We start from the raw sequence: 12392 nt of genomic DNA, 5'->3' as shown, positions 1-12392 counted from the left end.
TGGAGCCCCACCCACCTTGTCCTGCCTGTGCCAACGTTCTGCCCACCCCGCCCTCACCCATGCCGGCACCCTTGCCCGGTGGAAGCACCCCATCTTCCCACCCGCCCGCCCCTGGCCTGGCAGAGCCCCACCCAGCTGGGCACCCAGGACAGAGACGGTCCCAGCCCCTCCAGCCCCGTCTCCCCACATGAATACAATCTGGAAAGCTTGCCAAGAGTAGATTCTTTATTAATTTCTCTTTTTTTCTTTTTAAAAAAGTATTCCTTCAGTATAAAAAATAAATATTTTAAATATGACATTGAATAAATAAAAATAATCTGTCAGTATGAAACATTCCCACAGGGTACATTCATCAAGAGGAATTTGTCCCCCAAGGCCAAGTCCTTTCCAGTGGAAAGGAAGGAGGGAAACACGGAAGGATGCACAGAGCTAGCAGTGTGGATGGGAGTGACGCCCAGGTACTGGGTGTGGGTAAGGGACAGGCGGGGGTGTGGAGGTGGGTGGCAATCCGGAAGTAAGAACATCTGTACCATCTGAAGGGAAATTAACCTCTCACTTGGCTGTGGCCTCCAGCCCCACACGCTATGTCTTTCCTGGAGAGCCAGCGAGGCAGAGCTGGAGTGCTTCTATCGGGGAGACATCCCCAAGGAGGGGACAAGGAGACGGGGAGAAGGATGAGGGGGAGGAGAGACAAATAAATAGTGGTGCTTTCTCATTTAAAAATTTTTTAAATAAATAAGGTCCCCAATACCCCTCTTTTGATAAACTGCAAAAGGACTGTCCTAACCCCTCCTCTCCTGCCGGCCTCTCCCTCCTCCTCCGGCTGGGGCCGTGACCCAGGATGCAGGTGTGGGTCAAAACCAGATAAAGGAGGAAGTGGACAGCTTCCTGCACTGCAAAGCTTTTTTCCACACAAAGGCTCCAAAATTCAGAGGTGCTGTGCAAAGTGGGTGCCCATCTGCCAGACAGGTTCTACAAAGAGCACTGAGGATGAGGGTGAGGGGCAGAGCCGGGGCTACGCCTGGGGGAGGAGAATCGCTTGGTCCCCGAGCCTCAGAGGCTGCCCAGGTGGGCCTGGCACGGGGAGTCTGCGTCCACGGGATGATGAGATGAAGGGGGACCAGCCAGCTCCAAGCCTTCCAAGCCACGTTCACTGAAGGAGCAGAGCGACGGGGGACAGCAGGCTGAGATCCTGGACAAGGCTGAGCGTGACCCTCAGTGTCTTAACCCTCAGTTAAGACAGTGTTGGAAAACATGTAACCATCGTGGTCTCCTCCACCACCCGCCACAAAACAGTCTTGCCAACGGGACGGACAACTCCCACCTCCAGCCCCCGACCCCAGGCCTCAGGGCCTGCCTGCTGCCTTGCCCACCTGCCCTCCGATGGACACGGGTAAAGTGCTCGGAGGAGGCAGAGGGGTGCAAAGTGAGTGCAAAGCACCAAAATCGTGCTGGCTGAACGGCTAGGCTCGCTGCCCGCTCAGGGTTTGAGAAGACGCCAGAACCCTGCTCTCAGCAGCTGCCCCAGCTCTGGGCCCTCCTCCCCTGCTCCCAGACTGGAGGGCGTTTCTCCACTAGCCTGGCCCCAGCACAAAGGAAAGGATCAGGTTCCCTGCCTGGGAGCCCAGACATGGGTGGGGGTGTGGGGGGAGGTGGGGCAGGAGGGACCACAGCTTCCTGGTCTGCATCCCAGGGCCTCCTCGTCCTCCTCTCCAGAGCAGGGGCCTCCTCCCTGGGCCGTCCAGCTTCCTGAGGTCCAGCCAGGTCCTCTCGCCCTCTGTGGGTGTTCAGGCCACCCGAGAAGGCACTTCCCCGCTGGGTGCTGGTCAGGACTGTTCCAGGGCCCCCAGACTGCTAGTCTAGAGGCAGCTTGAGGACAAGGAAACAGCGGCAGGTGGGCCACCAGGGCTGCCTTGCCCACTGCTCCAGGGGTGCCATCTCTATGGTGAATGTTGCCTCCAACAGCACAATTCCAGGGGGTGCCGGACAACACAGTGTTGAATGGGCCCCTTGGAGCCAAGCAACATGGTGGCCCTGGGAAAAGGCCCCTTGGCCACTCCACAGACTGGCCCAGCCTGCCTTGCAGCCAGGGTCCCAATAGCCCCAGAGCCAGTTACCGTTAGGGTGGGGGTTGGAGCCGGGTCCCCTGTCCCCTCCCAGACTGACCAGTTCTCTCAGCTCCTGACCCTTCTATGAGCCTCACCCATAAGGCTTATCCCACTTGTAACATCTTCGACTTCCAGACCCGGCCCTGCTAAGGCCTGGCCCCGGCTCCTGCAGAAGGAGCCATCATATTATTTCTGTTGGAGAGGGAGCAGGGAAAGGGGAATTAACTTTGCTATTTAAAGCACCAATAAGTTAATATAAATAGGGCATCAAAATAAATAGACAATCATGCTGGGTCAGACACACAGCACCCTTGGGTCTCAGGCTTCCTGAGACCCTGACCTCAACTTCTACTGTCCCCTTGCTCCAGGGTCCAGCGATGGCCTCTGGTGCCCCTCAAGTACCTTTGTGTGACCTCACGGGGCCTCCGTGGGCCTCAGATGTGAGCTGCCACTCTGAACTACTGCATGCACCCCTCCCTTACAGACCCTTGCCCACAAGACTCTGGGTCCCCGCAGAACCGCCTCACCTGACTTTACAACCCGTCCACCTCCCCACACCCCGCCTCCAGGTCCAGCCACCAGACCCCAGCCACCGGGACAGCAGGACAGACTGCGGGCTCAAGGAAGAAGAGCCCATCGAGACTTTCAAGGGCCTCTCTTCCTTCCCAGGTCTGAAGGTGGCCTCTCTGCCTCCCCAGGAGGCTGAAGGCCAGGGACCTCCTTCTGGAACCTTCCACCTGACAGTCCTAGGCCTGAGCTCTCCAATCACACCCAAGACAAGGCAGCATCTCAAACCAGAGTTCCCTTTCTAGCCTTCCACTCACCATACTTGTAGGGGTCAAGGATCCTTCAGGATCCCAGCCCCTCTGGGCTGCCTGAGTTCCAACCAGACCTTTCAAGGTCTACCGAAGGGGCAGCAAAGGCACTGATAGTTGTCATTCTGCTGGGGGCCAGGCAATGCCCCCGACCCCTGCTGTCTTGCCCCATGGTCAGGGTCACTGGAGGCAACTTGTGTGGTTTGCTCACGAAGACCCTGGCTGAGGGGACGAGAAGGGGCCGAAATCCAGCCTGACACCGGGTGCCTGGCTGCAGTATCCCAGAAGAAGGGGCGCCTTCTTCTAGTTGGTGCCATATATAGGTTCTCCCTCTGGGAGTTTTGGCTCTGCTTGGCTTCATCACAGCCCACCCTGGAGGGGAATAGACTGGCCAGGAACCCCTCAGGGTCTGCGAGCAGCCCCCACTTGGCTTGGGCACTGCTCTGGGCCCCGGCCACAGTTTGAGAGCCACCTAAGTCTAAGATCTCAGGTCACCGTGCGCTATGAGACCTCCCATCTAGAAGGCCTGGGCCACCACAGCGATGACCTGCTTATACTTCCCCAGGAGCTGACAGCCGAGCTTCTTCTTCTGGAAGACGTCCTTGCCTGAGGTGTCTGGGCCGTAGGCCACGTCCACGTGGGCCACGTGGTACTTGCTGCACAGGCGGCAGAGCACGTTGCTGAGGAGGCCCCGCATGACATCCGCCGTGGCGTTCAGCTTGCTGTGCAGGCTGTGGGCGCTGGGATTGAGGACCTTCTGGTCCCGCGTGATGTTGCCCAGGGAGGCGCCCAGGTACGCGATGATGCGGTACAGCTCCACCAGCCGGGCCCTCTCCGTGCCATTGGCGTGGAAGGGCGGGAAGTCGGTCACATTGGGGCTGCACAGCTTGTCCAGGTTGTTGGGGAATGGCTCCCCCTGGGCCGTGTACTGAGGAGCAGAGGGGCGGAGGGGAGGTGACATGGGAGTCAGGGATGGGTGCTCCAGCCCTGCCACCAAGCCCCTGGGTCAGCTCTTGGGCTTCAGTCCCCACACCCCAAACACAGTGGCATGAGGACCCAATCACTTGCCCTGTAGGCATTTCGGGACCGTCCTGAGAGCCTGAAGTAAGTGTGGGTGTGGATTCCCTTGGTAAAGCATCCAGGCCTATACCATGCAAGGAATTATCCTCCTCATCACAATCATCAGGACCACATGGGGACAGAAAGGAAAACATCGAGTCTCACCTCCAACGTGTGCACCACACACACTTGTCCTTTCACCCACTGCACTCACCCTCTTCCTGCGCGGCCCTGCACCCCCGTCAACCACAACCCGCCGTCTTTCCCAACAGCACCCTGCCGTCCACCTCACCGCCTCCTTCTCTGTCTCTCATCAGCCTCTCCCTCCACAAGGTGGAAGAATCTCAAGGCTAGAAGTGCCAGGCACCCCCTTCTCCAGGCAGCTCTGCCCCTATCTAACTGGGCACCCTAGGCAAGCGGCGGATCCAGGGCCAGGGGGTGGGGAGGAAGCTGAGGGAGTCTGGGTGTGGTGGGACCAGTCCCCCTCCCTTCCCTTCCCTGACCAGCCCCGCCAGCCCAGGTCCCTGCAGCAAAGCCCAGCCCCTCCCTCCCTCCTTCCTTGGTACCCTGGGGGGAGACTTACGTAGAGAATAAAGAGGGCTTTGGCACTGCTGTTGAGCTGCGCCAGCTGGTTCTTGATCTGGTTCATGAGGTTGCTGTGACATGGGTGGCGTGTGGCACAGGTGGCGTTGACAGGGGTGATGGGAAGGGGGCTCCCCGCTCCGTGTTTCCAGTGCAGAACCAGCAGCAGGGGCACAACTCCTGGGAACAGGCAGGAGGGAGCCATAAGCAGGGAGGTGCGGGGGTGGGCAAGGGGTCTCATGGTAGAGGATGCGCCTCGTCTCCCTCAGGGACACCAGTGTCCCCTCTCAGCCTCCAGCTCTCTCTTCGCCCAGCATGGCTGTTTCTTACTTTCACGATGTCACCAAATCTGCTTCTCTGTCCCCCTCTCTCCAGAGCTCTAACCCTCTGTCTCTGCTTCACTCCCATCGATCACTCCCTGCTGTCTCCTGACAGGAGCAAGGGGGCAGGACGTGAGCTGTTTCTACCGGTTGGAAGCTGGGTCCAGGGTCACACCATCCTGGCCTCTGGCTGGAGGGTACCACGCCCCAGCCCCAGCAGGTCTCAAGGAAAAGAGCAGCTCCTACCTCCCCACCTCCCAGGATGGTCCAGATTCCAAAGTGTTACTTCACACTTCAATCTCCCAGAGTGGGCTTCTTAGGGCACCACGGGGAGAGGGGGCGGTTCTGCTGACCCTCATCTCCCAAACCTGTCACATGATTTTAGCTCACTGGGCCCTTTGTCCCCTAATTCTGTGGTTATCCTTCTCCAAATGTGGCCACTACCCTATCTAGGACCCTCAACTCCACCCCAATTCTGCAGTTCTGCCCCCCCCCACGCCATTCCCAAGTCATTCTTCAAAACTTCCTATCCCACTCTGTACTCCTCCTGGCCTCCATGCCCTCCCACTCCTGTCTACTGGTCCTTGCTCCAGGTTGTGGGTTAGGACAAGGAGAATCCTGGGGTCCCTCAGTCCCCCAGAGCCTTCGGGAGGGCAAAGGAATGGTGCAACCAGGAAAGAAAAAAGGGAAAATGTCGCAGGCAGCCAGGTGGGCGGGGGAGGAAGGAAAGTGAAAGGTGACAGGAGAGCTGAGAGCTGTCCGGGCCTGTCCAGGATCGCCACTCCCCGCCCAGGGTGCCTACTTTCCGCCTCCCCCCACCCCCCTTGCTTTCCAGGTGACCCAAGCATCAAGGGCTGGGGTCGGTGGACCTGTGAGGCTGGAGAACCGATGAGGTTGGGGGAAAGGGTGGCGCGCAGGAGCCGGTTCCCCTCCTGGGACGGTGGCAGCCTCAAGTTCACTTCTGGGTCCCCTGTGCCTCCCAGCATCCCCCGGCAGTGCTGAGGCCCCCGATGGCTGGGGGGCCCCCACACCCCAGGCTCACCTAGCACAGACCACAGCTTTCCAGACACTAGCAGATGGAGGCGGCACCTGCTCCCGTCCCGGGCCGGAGTTTGCAAGCTGCTCAGAGGCCGGCGCCCCTCCCAGGGAGCAGCCCGGGACGCGGTTGGAAAAGAGAAAGCGGAAAGACAGAAAGAAAGAAAGAAAAAGAAAGAGGGAGGGTGAGTCCCGGAGAAAGCTGAGCTGGAAGAGCAGCAGGAGAGCCGGCGGAGCGAGGAGGAGGAGGAGGAGGAGGAGGAGGAGGAGGAGGAGGAGGAAGGCTGCGGCGCACCCTCCCTTGCCCGCCAACCTGCGGGCCCCAGGGCGGGCTGGGCGCGCGGTGCCGGGACCATGTGCCTGCTCTCGCTCCCGGCCGCCACCCAGCGCCTCCGGCGGCCCGGCGGGCTGCGCGGGCGCCCCAAGTGTCCGTGTGTCTGCGGCGAGTGGGTGTCCCGCTCACGATCGCCAAGTGCCCCAAGTTGCCGCTGCGCCCGTGGCGGGGCGCGGAAGCCGGCGCGGGGCGGGTGGATTTACCTGCCGCCAAGACCTTCATTATGGGCTGGACTCCAGAGGGCCTTGGAGGAGACCTTAGATGCCTGCAGTTTTCAGAGGTTCATGCTCAAATGGGGAATTTGCCCGATTTATATACTGGAGCCTGTGTTGTAAGACAGAGAGAGAAACAGCTATATTTAGCAGGGATCCCCGTCCAGGAAGTTGTTTGAGGTGCATCATAGGAAATTATGAATGGAAGAAAGTGAGAGTGAAGGGGGGGCAGTGAAGGGGGAGGGTGGCGAGAGCAGACTTTTTCCCTCTTCTAAGAATTTGATTGATAAAATTATAATGAACTCTTCAACAAAACACCCTGCGGTTTTCCTGCATGGCTTGCCCTGGGAGTTGTTTGAAGATGGGGAGGGGGAGGAGGGTCCCCGAGTCATCTGGGTCACTGGGCAGTGGGTACCCCAGACAGCCTTGACTCACCTGGGTTTGGGGAGGTGGCTTGAAACTAGGCAAGCAGACGGAGGCTGCCACTTGTGGCCCCCTGGTCAGGGGGTTTGGGGGTCAGTGGGGAGGAGGCAGGCTGGGGCTTGGCTGAGAAGGAGGCTCCAGGAAGAGGGGCTGGGTCCCTGGTGTGGACTTTAGACGGTAAAAAAGCGAAACTGAATGTGGGTGCTGGAAGCCACCGCAGAGGTGGCCTCCTCCAACCTGCCTGCTGCCACCATGCAAAGTGGGGCTCCCGCGGGGACAGGTTGTCCAGGGTCCCACAAGGTCAGGCCTCCTGACTGCCATCAACAAGCCTGCATTGATGACCACAGGTACCTGTGGGGCTGAGGAGGGGGCTGGGAAGATGGGAGGTGAGGGGTTGCTGTGACTCCCTTCTTTGGGAAGAGCCTAGGGAGGAGATTCTGGGAAGATGTGATGTTTCTGGCGTTTACCTAAAACTCTTTGCACCCTTCAGGGGAGAGTGGTCCAGCATTTCCATTTTGAAAGGACATTTGGAGCAGAGACTTAAGGAGGCTGAGCCAGTCGGAGCCAGGTTTGCTCCTCAGGACGCAGAGGGATGGCTGAGGAGAACAGAAAATGTCTTGGAGGGCCCTTGGGGCTCAGTATCAGAGAATGATTATGGCCCCCAAAAGGTGCTTCTGGAGTCTCTTAAGCAGGGTCACAAAATCTGGTGTCTATCGTGGCCAGGTAGATTCATAGATGAGTAAGGAGGGGCAGGAAGGAATGGTGAGGACTAGGGCAAAATGAGCACAGCAACTCCTCCCTGGCAAAAAGCATTCAAAACAAAACAAAAGAGGTGGGGGAGTGCTGGTCAGACACATCTGGGGCTATGTGGTCCCACAAGTTGCCAAGGGCGCCCCTGCTGCAGCCTTCCCACCTGACCCCGACCAGAAAATGAGGCAGGAGAGCTGCTTCTCCAAGGCCAGGGAGCCCTGCAGCCTTTCCCTGGCCCCTGATTCCCTCTGCCCACCCCCTCAGCCCTCTTCCATGCCCCCAGCTCCTGCCTCTTGCCACATCCCGGAGGACCTGCCCAGCATTCGTTCATTCCTCCGTGCCAGGACGAGCCCTCCTGCTGCCTCCGTGCCCCCTCCCCCCCACGCATGCCCTGCCCTCTCCAGGCTGCTTCCTCCCGGCTCTCCCAGCTTGGCCTCGGCTGTGGGGCGATAAAACTGCCCATCCCAGCGGGCGCTGCCCAGCAGGGAGGAGGCTGGTAGAGCCCACACTGGCTTTCCTTCCTCCTCCCGGCCGCTCCACACCTTGTGTCTTCCTTGGGGACCATGGAAGGCCCCACCTGGCACCCGCCCCTCTCATGCACCTGCTCTGGGGTCTGTGTATGCCCCTAGGAGGTCCAGCCACCCCAGCCTGTCTCAGGCAGCCCCACACCTCAGGACATCCCAGCTCACCTCCCACTCATAATCCCCCAGGCCCAATCTCTCCTGCAGGAGGGCCTGAGCACTCTGGGAGCATGAACTCTGGATCAGCCTCCAGACCCCACCCCCACATCTCCCGGACCTCTGTCATCTGACTCATCCTGACGCTTCTGATGTGGACCCCAAATCCATTTGACCAGGGCCCCACAGAGGCCCCATCTATGGATCCCCTGTTCCCCCGCCCAAGTGTCTCACTGGGTGCCCTGATTCTCCTGGAGGCCGCCTCCTCGTCCCACTGCCCTCCTGCCACAGTTCCTCCCCTGCATCACTCCCAGTGGACTTGCCGGGCCTTGCACTGTCTTCTGGCTGCCCAGACCCCTCCTTAGCCCTATAAAACGCCCCCAAACGCCATGTAATCTCAGCCCCACCCCACAGGAAACAGGAAGTGGGGCGGAGTCTAGAAGATACTTCACCCTCGCCCTGACTGGCCCCCTCCCCTGCCTCAGTTTCCCCTCTCACGGTACCTGACTTGGTCTGTGCTCCCCAAGTGTTCTGGGCCCCTCGGCACCCCAGGCCCAGCCTCCCTCTCCTGTCCATGTCCAGCCACCACCTGCACCGGGCCTCTCGGGGGCAGGCCGGGCAGGGTCTCGGAGCCGCAGACCCGTAAGCCGCCTGCAACGTGGCCTCGGTCCCCGGGAATCGGCTGCCCAGGCGGCGCTCCAGGCCAGCTTTGGTCTCCTGGAGTTTGTTTTCTTCCTTCCCTCTCTATGCTGCTATGTGTGTGTGTGTGTTTTCCCCAGCTTCCTCACGGAAGGCATCCTCCCTTCTTGGCTGCCTGCTCCCAGGGTCGTGACCCCAGGCCCCACCCTGGAGTGGCAGCCCCAGCCCGGCCCCTTCCAGCTGTGACTTCATCCCCAGCCTGTCCTGCTTCTGCACACTGGGCCTGCTGGGGATTTGACCGGCCTCAGGGTGAGGGGGACAGCTGGGGCCCACATAGGACACCCTCAGTCTGGGCGGGGGGCGGCCAGGCCGGGGCTGGGGGTGCTCCTCCAGGCGGCTGTACCATCCACCTGCTCATCTCCAGGAAGCGAGTCCAGGGCCGGCCTGGGGCCTCCCCAGGGCCCCTGAGGGCTCTTTCTCTCCCACTCACTTTGGCGCATGTGGCCATTCAGCCCCTCCTTTCCTTCTGATTCTCACTCACCATCCACAAGTCTCTCTTAGAATGTCAGGTGAGGAAGCTGAGGCTCAGAGAGGTGAAGACACTTGCCCAGGGCAGCACAGAGAGTTAACAAGAGAATGAGGCCTGGAGCCCTGGCCTCTGGCTTGAAGGCCACAGCTAATGCCAGCAGCACCTCATGCTGCGATGGGAGCAAGGGGTGGTGAGCTGCATTCAGGCCGCTTCTTCCGGGAAGCCTCCCCTTCCTCCCACAGCCCAGGTTAGCTGAGTCTGCCCAGTCCTGCCCACTCTCCTTTCAAGTGGGAACAAGTCTCATTCCTCCCTCTTTGAGGGCTTGGTTGGGGTCCGATCCTCATTTGTACTCTTGACAGCACCTGGCTCAGGGTTACATCAGAGCAGATGCTAAGTATTTTCTAAAAGCATTTTAGTTTCCAAAAGCTGTCTGTGCCAAGTCTCTCATGGCGAGAGGAGTAAAGTCTGCTGGTTGGAAGCATGGACTTCAGCCTCAGTCAGAGCCGGGTTAGAGGTTTGGGTCTGCCAGTTATGAGCTGGGTGACTTTGAGGAAGTGACCACATCCTGGCCTCAGTTTTCTCATCTATAAAATGGGAATAATGACACCTGTGCTGTGGGTTTGCTGTGAGGGCTCAGGCTCAGCGCAGTTCTGGGAGCCCAGCCCACCCTCTACTCGTCAGCATTGATCCTCCTCACCGTGGAGGAGTAGGGGCTCTTGTCCCCATTTTACAGATGAGGAAAGTTGGGCATAATCCAGGGCTAAAGGAGGAAAGCTGGGCAGGAGAGGGGCCTGTTCATCCTCTCCTGATGGATAATGGAAACAAAACACCCTCGAGCCTCTAGCTTCTGGGGTGCCCCAGGAAGATCAGATGGGTTCCTGGGGGGGCTGGCATGGCGGTGGGCTCTTTCTCCCTATGTCCCATCCTGGCCTGTGACCAACCGCACCCCAGGCTTGAGCTGAAGACAGTGGCTGACCCAGCCTCACCGCCCCCAGGAGCTGATTCACCCCCAAGGCCCATCTGAGAAGGAAGGAGACATAGTTCAGCTCAGAGGGGCTTGAATCACCAGCCGCCCCCTGCGGAGCCCTGGGGGGAGTTGTGGAGGTGGGGGACAGCCTCTGCCTGCCTGTCTGTTTCTTTCCTGGGCCCCGGGGCACTCAGGGGAGAGGGTAACATGGCAGTGGCCATTGGCAGGGGGTGGCAGGGAGGTACCCTCACAGCCAGGCATCCTGTGTGGGCAGCCAGGAGCAGTTACTCACCAGGTAAGCAGCTCTCTGGGCATCGGGGAATTCCCCAAGGCTAGTGACCCAGAAACTGAGTGCTCTGGGCAACCCCCATTGCCCAGGCCGGCCCCCCTCCTCCCTCCCCATCCCTCTTCCCTGTCCCCATCTAAGATCTCAGTTCTCTGAAAACTCGACCAGCAGCTGCTCTCAGACATCAGCTCAGGCCCTGCTCCTCGCCTTGACGCTCCCACCTGGGAAATGAGCACAGCGGAGTCAGATGGGCCCAGGGGAGGAAGTTGGGGGCCAGAGGGAGTGGCCCAGGACCAGAGTTGGTGAGGGACAGCCAGAGGAGACAGGAGAAGCTCAGGAATTCCTGGCACAGCCCTGGCAGTTGGGTATCCTGTCCAAAAAGGCAAAAACACTTCATTATTCAGCACTTGAGAAAGGATGATGTAACTACACCTGCAGGGCTGCCCACCTCCACCATCTATATGCTCTCATGTACTTTCCTGTGACCGCTGGCTCAGCTTTGCAAGTCACCTTTGGTCCCTTTGGGGCTAGGGTGGTAGCACCCATGAGTAAGGGTGTGTCTTAGAGCCAGGCAAACATGGGTTTGATTCCTGCCCACACCTGTGACCTGGGGCAACTGGCTTCCTCTCTCTGAGCCCACTGAGAGTGGGGATGCGGCAGTGCCGGGCTCATGGGGCTGTCATGAAGATGTTAAGTGGGAGACACACAGTGCCTGCCACGTGGCAGCCATTCTAACCAGGGGTCGGGGTGGCCACAGGAGGGGCTCAAACCCCAGACTGAGTCAGGGGCTTGGGCTGGGCCTGGGTCTAGGGGTCCATGCTCCACCCGTGATCTGAGAGTTAGGACAAGGAGGGCTCCTGAGTCCTCTCAGTAGACAGACTGTGGCGTGGGTCCTGGGAGAACAGGCAACCTCTCAGAGCCTCTGCAGGGGAATAAGCAACACTTCCCTTCCAGCTGTCTTTGGGGCTCTTGAGGTCCAGCTTTGGGCCTATAGTCTGCCCTTCTCACCCTCACCCCATCACATCTCTGGCAGGGACCAGCTACACACTCTCAGGGCCAAGTGGGAGCCAGAAGCCAGTCTGGCCTCCTGTCAACTGTCCCCAGCATCACCCTGACATTTCCTGACTGGTTCTGCGTCAGGAATCACCCCCCTGGAGGTGAATCAGAGTGACTGAATATTTTTTCTTCATTTCTGATAGAAATTGCAAGGGAAGCAGCAGCCTACAGGGCTCCGATCATCAGTGGGGTCAGAGGCCTGCCTCCGAGGTCCATGCCAAGTTGCATGGGGCCTGATTCCACTGCAGGCTCTGTCCTCAATGTCTCCATCTTTAGAATGGGTGTCTCTCCTCCCTGATGGTTCATGCATCAGCCCTTAATGGATCTGGCATTTTAGCCTCTGCAAGCACTTTGACCTCCCCCAGGCTCTCTCTGAATCTTGAACTAGCTTGAGACCATCGCAGACAGAGGTAAAGAGCGATATTTTCACACTGTAAGTCTCTGCCTCTTAGTGGATCATGGATTAAATTTAGAGGGTTGCCGCCAGCACTTTTAAAAGAAAATAGAATCGCAAAATCACCCAGCATTGCCCAGAGCGAGGGCAAGCACCGCTCGGTGGAACTTTTGTTTCCGTTGTCTGGATGTGTCAGCGTGTACATC

General features: G+C 59.1%; 1 protein-coding gene across 1 annotated transcript; it reads right to left on the bottom strand.

Moving 5' to 3' along the window:
- Positions 1-2337: 2337 nt before the first annotated feature.
- Positions 2338-6624, bottom strand: LIF (LIF interleukin 6 family cytokine). Its single transcript, XM_065889823.1, has 3 exons — positions 6457-6624; positions 4566-4744; positions 2338-3851 (listed from the first exon to the last, which is right to left on the bottom strand). Exons 1-3 carry the CDS (start codon positions 6473-6475, stop codon positions 3441-3443), a joined length of 609 nt encoding a protein of 202 aa, XP_065745895.1. The 5' UTR covers positions 6476-6624; the 3' UTR covers positions 2338-3440.
- Positions 6625-12392: the final 5768 nt, after the last annotated feature.

Source organism: Phocoena phocoena, chromosome 13 (assembly GCF_963924675.1).
Source record: "Phocoena phocoena chromosome 13, mPhoPho1.1, whole genome shotgun sequence".
Classification (NCBI taxonomy): Eukaryota; Metazoa; Chordata; class Mammalia; order Artiodactyla; family Phocoenidae; genus Phocoena; species Phocoena phocoena.
Note: the sequence above shows the minus strand (reverse complement) of the source record. Positions and strands in the feature narration are given on the sequence as shown.

Bases quoted from the DNA above. Each gene is read 5' to 3' on its own strand.
- LIF (XM_065889823.1), bottom strand. The intron at 3,852-4,565 runs GTAAGTCTCCCC...TCTGCTCCTCAG, and splicing joins AAGCCCTCTTTATTCTCTAC to TACACGGCCCAGGGGGAGCC.